At 37.5% G+C, this 7,693-nt stretch overlaps 2 protein-coding genes and 1 long non-coding RNA gene across 3 annotated transcripts; 2 read left to right on the forward strand and 1 right to left on the reverse strand.

Moving 5' to 3' along the window:
• Window positions 1-495: 495 nt before the first annotated feature.
• On the forward strand, window positions 496-2,518 carry LOC101242706 (insulin-like growth factor-binding protein 6; the record flags this gene model as incomplete). The annotated part of the gene is made up of 4 exons (XM_004227418.1): window positions 496-617; window positions 1,379-1,506; window positions 1,717-1,824; window positions 2,408-2,518. Coding segments are annotated over 4 exons (469 nt in total), but the record flags the coding sequence as incomplete, so codon positions are not given.
• A 630-nt stretch (window positions 2,519-3,148) lies between these two features.
• LOC113475535 lies at window positions 3,149-4,021 on the reverse strand. Its single transcript, XR_003397281.1, has 2 exons — window positions 3,748-4,021; window positions 3,149-3,395 (listed from the first exon to the last, which is right to left on the reverse strand). It is a non-coding gene; the product is annotated as an uncharacterized LOC113475535 (long non-coding RNA).
• Window positions 4,022-4,158: 137 nt separating this feature from the next.
• Window positions 4,159-5,135, forward strand: LOC100178224 (transmembrane protein 203-like). The gene is made up of 3 exons (XM_026839736.1): window positions 4,159-4,170; window positions 4,453-4,635; window positions 5,019-5,135. Exons 1-3 carry the CDS (start codon window positions 4,159-4,161, stop codon window positions 5,133-5,135), a joined length of 312 nt encoding a protein of 103 aa, XP_026695537.1.
• Window positions 5,136-7,693: the final 2,558 nt, after the last annotated feature.

The raw sequence follows: 7,693 nt of genomic DNA on the forward strand, positions 1-7,693 counted from the left end.
AACTTAAGTAAGAGATCCAGGTTGTGGGTGTGTTTCACATGCGCTGCTGGGGCTGGGGATAGGTAAGTGTTACGTCATAATGTAGTATTATATACGTAATATAAACTGTTGTTTGATAAACTATATGAAGGAAGAAGCCTAAAAATATTCACTCACTAAGTTACGGGTAACTCGTAAGCAGACGCGCGGTGTATGAAACAGAACACCCGTGTTATAACAACATTATGTGGTAACTTGTAAGCAGGCACGAGGAGTATGAAACAGAACACCCTTGTTATAATGACTGTTGTTGCCCCGCCATGCGAGGATAAATAATTTTGTGAGTGATTGTTTTATATACGGCTGACTATTTGGACAACCCATTAGTGACCACTGGGTTGAAACAATCAATACGTACAAAGTATCTTGTCCCAGGACACACACGCCCACAATACGTAACTACCACTAACGTTAAACCTAGTTGTTCCACCGTTTAATCTTCTTGTATTACATCAGGTGCGGAATAAATAAGCCGAGGTGTGGGCCTGGTTTGAAGTGCTTGGCTGTCGGTGCTGAATCGAATTTAATCGCGATCCTTGAGAACAGGGGGGCGTGTCAACTTGACCCCGCCCATCAAGGTGATTAACCAATATATGCAAATTTTAATCACATTTATCATTTAATGAAATTTATTTGAGTTAAAACTTACAAAAGGATTTAAACCATGTTAATAGAATGTGCATATACAATGTTGGGGTAATGGGCCAGCTCTGGCCTAAATCCCAGGTCCCATGACATGCCTCACTGTAGGACCTTACCCATATAGAATAGAATGTGCATATACAATGTTGGGGTAATGTGCCAACTCTGGCTTAAACATTTAAAAAATGCCTTGTCATTCCCGCCATGACGTATAAGGGACTTCCCCTCCTACGTAGATAGGTATAACTCCAAACCGCAACGACATCGACTTACAATTGAAGTTATAACTCCTATAGTTAAGCGCTGTAAGATATCAAGTATATGTTAACTTTGGTTTTAAAACCTTTCATGTTTCGCGATTATTTCTCACGGCTCGCGTCGCGCTCTGTTACGTCACAGTGCCAATTACGCCGATAATTAAAAGGCGGACCTCTTGCTACAGCGACACACGCCTGCCAAAATGTTCTAAAACGGAAACGTGGCATCGGTAACTTAAGAACTGGAATTATTTCATGTAGTTACAAATGTCAAACACGCTGTAACAACCACGGTTAAAGATTTTCTCTTAAATAACTTCGAGTTTATCGGCGTTTGGCAACATTTGCGGCAACCTTAATGTTAAACTTAAAATAATCAAATTTGAGTCTTGGCTCGCTTTTATTTGACATTTATTTGACAACTGTCCCATTTATCACAGAAACCACGGAGAAAGCTTCTCGTCTTCGTCTAATTCACACACGCCACCTTAAACGGAGAAGAAGAAAAAAACACCGAAGATTTCCAAGGCACCCCCATCGTGGCTTGCTGAGCCCTCTTAATCATGACGTAAGTGGATGTGACGTCATTGTTGATGACGTATGTATGTGATCAATAACGTGTATTATGTACGTATATGTATAGTATGGTGGGGTAAGATGGGATTTTGTGCTAACGGTATCGATCTTACCCCATATACAGTTCTATGCATTAAATAACATATAATGGTAAAGTAGGGCGTCAGTTTCTTGATTTTAAATATTTTCTGTGACGTCACAGGGTCCATGTTCACGTCACTATGAAGAGATGATGACGTCATGTATAACAATGGCGCACAAAGTTTGGCTTCCAGCATGCGACGCGAGAGGTTATTACGCAGCTAAACAGGTGAGACGGTTTGCTATATTGGTATAACAGTGGACCTTGGCCATTACCAAACGTTGTTTATGCACATTCTATTCTATATGTATTTATATATTATATTCAACGTTGTATATGCTCATGATTTTCAATATGTGTAAGGGCTTGTGGTAAATCCTCATTATTGAGCGTATAAAGTGCTTCAGTGGGGCCTGCTGGGATGTAGGTATATTACCCCAACACCCAGGGTGCTACTATATAAACCCCACTGAGGCAGTTTATAGACACTCAATAATGGAGATTCTATTCTATAGGGTAAGGTCTTCAGTGAGGCACACCTGAGACCTGGGATGTAGGTATATTACCCCAACACCCAGGGTGATACCATCTAGACCCCACTGAGGCAGTTTATAGACACTCAATAATAGAGATTCTATTCTATAAGGGTGAGGTCTTCAGTGAGGTACACCTGAGACCTGGGATGTAGGTATATTACCCCAACACCCAGGGTGCTACCATCTAGACCCCACTGAGGCAGTTTATATGTAAAAAAAACTTATAATATTTAGTCGGTGATATTTTGTTTTAACCAAATTCTTTTTATTTTTAGTGCATGTCGTCTAACGGTCTTGAACGAGGCAAATGTTGGTGTGTGGACGAAACGGGAATCGCGTTAGAAGACACGCCGTATACGCGAGATTCTATTACGTGTCATCGGTAACTTATGACGTCATAATGCATATTGATGACGACAACGCAGGTCACAGAAGGCCTTGTTATTTGCACGACGATTGGTGCAGGATAAAGACGATATAAAGGGACAAAGTGTTGGGGACCTGAAATTGCGATAATATTGTTGTGTCATTTGGTGTATATTTATTATTGGTCGTTTATTTTATTTATTTTTATTTATTCTTCGCTAATAAACTTGCCCACTTTGACCGCGTGTGCTTTTTTTTTTCAATACATATTTTGGTATGTAAAAAAAGGTAGCTATATTTTATAGGCAAGATTGGGACATATACACACACACACAAACATATACATGGTAAAAAATCTACAAAAGATTGCCCCCTGTCTACTATATAACATTTATGGAAAAATAAAAATAAAGAAACAAAATAAATATTTTCCTTATGGGTATTCCTACAAATACTTCATTATAACAAAAAAATTATTAATATTTTAATTAATAATAAAAAAAATAATTTCACAAGAACAACTAAAATTTAAAATATAAATAGTTTTTAATTAAAAATAAAATATATACCCACATATACATTATTAAAATATTGTGAATTTATTTGACCTATAGTAACACTGTAAAACATGACGTCATTTGTACCACATGTGACGTCATAGTAGGGGAATCCCCTTATTTTTATTTACAAATACAGCGCTGATTTTCAAAATGGCGACAGATAGTAATAGCATTTACATGGCGAGTACGGATTGAATAGGTTTTGTCATCAAAACCGTCCAACAGGGAACTTGAGTGACTTTTCTATCAATGTCTTTAGTATTTTCACGTCTACAGTCCAGTTAGTAAAGCTGTTGCAGTGTATTTAACCGTATATTCTCTGAAACCAGATCTAGAGCTGTAAAAACGTGTTTAAAATTAGTTTTTACATTTTTTACCCAAAATAACGGCTTTAATAATTAGTTTATAACATTTTATTTGAAAAAAAGTGTGTTTTTGATTAGTTTTTAACAGTTATACATAAAAAAACGTGTTATTGATTAGTTTTAACACTTTTTTATCTAAAAATATGTTAGCAATTCATTTTTAAAACTTCTACCTAAAAGAGCGTTTTATTAACTATTTTTTAACGTTTTTATCTAGAAAACACGTTATTGATTAATTTTTGACACTTTTAATTATTAAAAACGCCTAATTTTTAAGTAAAAGTAATAAAAAAGCTGTAAAAAACGACCAAACTATTTGCATACCAGCACTTTCCATTAATGCAGGCATAAAAATGATTTATACAAACGATTATGTTGTAAAACTTGTTGGCTTCTCAATATTTGAGCTGTGGATCCACACCTCTTGCCTTGTGCTGTTCACCCTGCTATTAACACTGAAGGTGGGATATTCTACTATAAATAAATGAATAAATTTTATTTAATCATCTATGCATGTTGGGAAACTGATAGTCGTTAAAACACGGGTGTTCTGTTTCATACACCTCCTGCCCACTTACAAGTTACCACGTATGTAACTTATTTATCTTCGCATGGCGTGGCAACGACAGTTGTTATAACACGCGTGTTCTGTTTCATACACCACATGCCAGCTTACGAACCACCACCTATATAACTTTTTGGGTGCAGAAAATTTAAGGGGTGGTCCCGCCCACCATGCCTCCCCAGGTTTGCCGCCTATACATTTTAGATTGTTTTATTATCAGTAAGCAGGCACTTAAAACACATTGTACCAATTTCTAACTCCAGTGTATTATAGTTAACCCATATTAAATTAATATAATATATAAAACCTATAAAGTTAACATATTATAACCCATACTATTAGCTTTATGTGATGTTATTCTATTTTAAAAAAGTTATTAACATACACTATCCCATATTAAGGTTTACCTTATTCTTACCCCATAACCCCCAAGGTACACTAACCCATTTCACCCATATATACAGATAGATGGTGGTTTACCCCTCACATGGGGCCACACCTTTATTCCCCTTTTTCTCGCCGATGGTCTCCATCTTTACTTCAGCCTGATAGTTTGTATACGAACCGTAGCATCTGGTAAAAGAAAGGAAGCTTACAAGCGTGTGGTGTGGGCAGTTATGTGTTTGTCATTGCTGTTCTTATGCAAGGTAAGGGCTTGTATTTATAAAGTCTGGATTGAATGAATGAATGAATGAATGAATGAATGAATGTAACTTGTTTTTCTTTGCACAGCGGAGAAGTGACAGTCATTATAATTTGTAACACGGGTGTTCTGTTTTATACACCTCGTGTCGGCTTACAATTTACCACGTATGTAACTTATTTATCCTCACATGGCGGGGCAACGACAGTCGTTATAACACGGGTGTTCTGTTTCATACACCTCGTGCTCGCTTACAAGTTACCACGTATGTAACTTATTTATCCTCACATGACGGGGCAACGACAGTCGTTATAACACAGGTGTTCTGTTTCATACACTTCATGCTCTAAATAAAATAAACAAAATGAATACTTCTTATTTACACAGATGTTGACATACCAGTTACTGGAGAACGGGGTCAACTTCAAGAAAGTGACCGTCCTTGCCCCAATCTTCGCTGTGTGGGTGATGCTGCTGGTACGAGCGTGCCATATCAGACCTTGATGTCGATATGGGTGAGGTTCCACAACAGAAGATGGATCTGGGGTTTGGGCCAGAGTTGACTCAGTGCAGAAGTTGCTGCTTTGCATTTGTGTTTTCTTGATCTGAGATTTAGGCCAAAGAGTTAACCTAACAATGTGTTCTGTGTATTCTACTCTATATGGGTGAGGTCCTACAACAAGAACTGCCAAGGGACCAGGAGTTCCTGCCAGAGTTGACTTTTACTCCAGTAGTAATATTGGTGTCATAGTAAATATTAATCAAACTTGAATTAACAGCATATGGATATTCTGTATAATGTTTATTGTTTGTTTATCACACGCTAGTGCATCATGTGCAGTTTTGTGCATCATGTGCAGTTTTGTGCACCATGTGCAGTTTTGTGCATCATGTGCAGTTTTGTGCATCATGTGCAACTTTGTGCATCTTGTGCAATTTTGTGCATCATGTGCAACTTTGTGCATCATGTGCAATTTTGTGCAACTTTGTGCATCATGTGCAACTTTGTGCATCTTGTGCAGTTTTGTGCACCATGTGCAATTTTGTGCACCATGTGCAATTTTGTGCATAATGTGCATTTCTTTGCACCCTGTGCAGTTCTGGGCATCATGTGCAATTTTGTGCTTCATGTGCAGTTTTGTACATCATGTGCAGTTTAGTGCACTATGTGTAGTTCTGTGCACCATGTGCAGTTCCGTGCAACTTTGTGCATCATGTGCAGGTTTTTGCATTCAGTGCAGTTGTGTGCATCATGTGCAGTGTATACACCATTTTACATTGCTTAAACTGTCTGTATACAACTGGTATCACATGTGTTAATTTTCCCTTAAACTGTAACTATAGATATCATCCACATTGTACTTAAATATTAAACCTAGGATTCTGTTGTAAACTTTATTATATAATAACTGTATATTGTAATTTATCTGCTGTTGATATTTATTGTGTCTAACCACGTATTCACTACCACAGCAGTGTTAGGCAATGGCAACAAATAGATATCTTCCGCTAGCGTTAGGTGTTGCAGTTGTTGGAACTGTGGGAGTTAATATCGGACACAGGGTCCTGCAAAGTAAGTGATTGTTGTTGTTGTGTGTTCTGTGTTGGGTAGTGAGGTGCCAGATTGAAAAGTTTGTCAACTGTCAAGTTATAACATGGGTGTCTTCTTATACACCAGACACTCATGGTGTATTCATACACCTCATGCTCACTGTCAAGTTGTAACATGGTTGTCTTCTTATACACCAGACACTCATGGTGTATTCATACACCTCATGCTCACTGTCAAGTTGTAACATGGGTGTCTTCTTATACACCAGACACACATGGTCTATTCATACACCTCATGCTCACTGTCAAGTTATAACATGGTTGTCTTCTTATACACCAGACACACATGGTGTATTCATACACCTCATGCTCACTGTCAAGTTATAACATAGATAAACAAGTACTCCCCCAACTCGACAGCGAGCATGAGGTGTACCCGCCCCCCTTAATCCCCTTTTTAACCCCAGGTACCCACAAAGGACGGCCATATTGTACTTTACCCATGGAAGCTTTAGATTCAAACCATAGGGGAACCCAGTTATTGGGAGGCAAGCCATTCAAGATGAAACATATTAACTTGGGTGAAGCAATACTTAATACTAAGATGGCAAAGGTATGATTTCAGTAGTACAATAATATATATATCACGGGTACTGATCCTAAGTATGCTGATATGCGGTGCGTACCCTAGAATATTTATGGGGTATTCGGCATACCCACGCGTAAGAAGTATTTATTGCAAACGCATTAACACTTTACTTGATCACATGCGTGAAAAGGCAAATATTTAACCTGTTTTCAAGCACCTGCAGGCTAAGTAATTAGGGGACAATTGCTATTATATATATATATGTATATGTATGTAACTTGCCTTATCTTGGTAGGTGTTCTGTTTTATGCACCTTGTGCTCGCTTACGGGTTACTTTTCGAAAACAATATTTTATTTGTCATAATATTTAAAAGCAATGAAGAGATAACAACAGTATTCTCAACACAATGACAATTGTTATGGGCCCTATGGGTAAAACTGGAGTAAAAACTTTCTTTTGATTGACAGCTAAGTATCCCGGTTAAGGGGAATACCCGGGTAGGATTCATCCACACGATGTCAACAAGGAGCGGAGTGGATGACGAGTAAGATTTCTATGGTTGATTAACAAGGCTTGTTTTATAATTAGCGAACTTTTTCTAATACGACACATTAATAATACCATGATGTACTTTCCGTCATTATTAATCAAAATAAGATGACTTTTGATGACTGCTGTTAAAATATATATATATAACAACTTTTGATGTATGAAAGCTCCACTTATATTTTTACTGCATGTTGTTTCTGTTCCTATCTAACTGAAAAGGCTAAAGGTTTTCAATTGAAAAATGACTGTAGCTTTGAATTTCAACCCATGTTAAAGAGAAACCTGTATTGAACCTCACCCATATAGAATGCACTGTTGGTATATACAGCTTTAACCAATATTACACAGATGGTTAATGAAATACGCCGTAA

The sequence above is a fragment of the Ciona intestinalis genome, unplaced genomic scaffold (genome assembly GCF_000224145.3).
Source record: "Ciona intestinalis unplaced genomic scaffold, KH HT000823.1, whole genome shotgun sequence".
NCBI classification, from domain to species: Eukaryota; Metazoa; Chordata; class Ascidiacea; order Phlebobranchia; family Cionidae; genus Ciona; species Ciona intestinalis.

Bases quoted from the DNA above. Each gene is read 5' to 3' on its own strand.
- LOC100178224 (XM_026839736.1), top strand. The intron at 4,636-5,018 runs GTAAGGGCTTGT...TTATTTACACAG, and splicing joins CATTGCTGTTCTTATGCAAG to ATGTTGACATACCAGTTACT.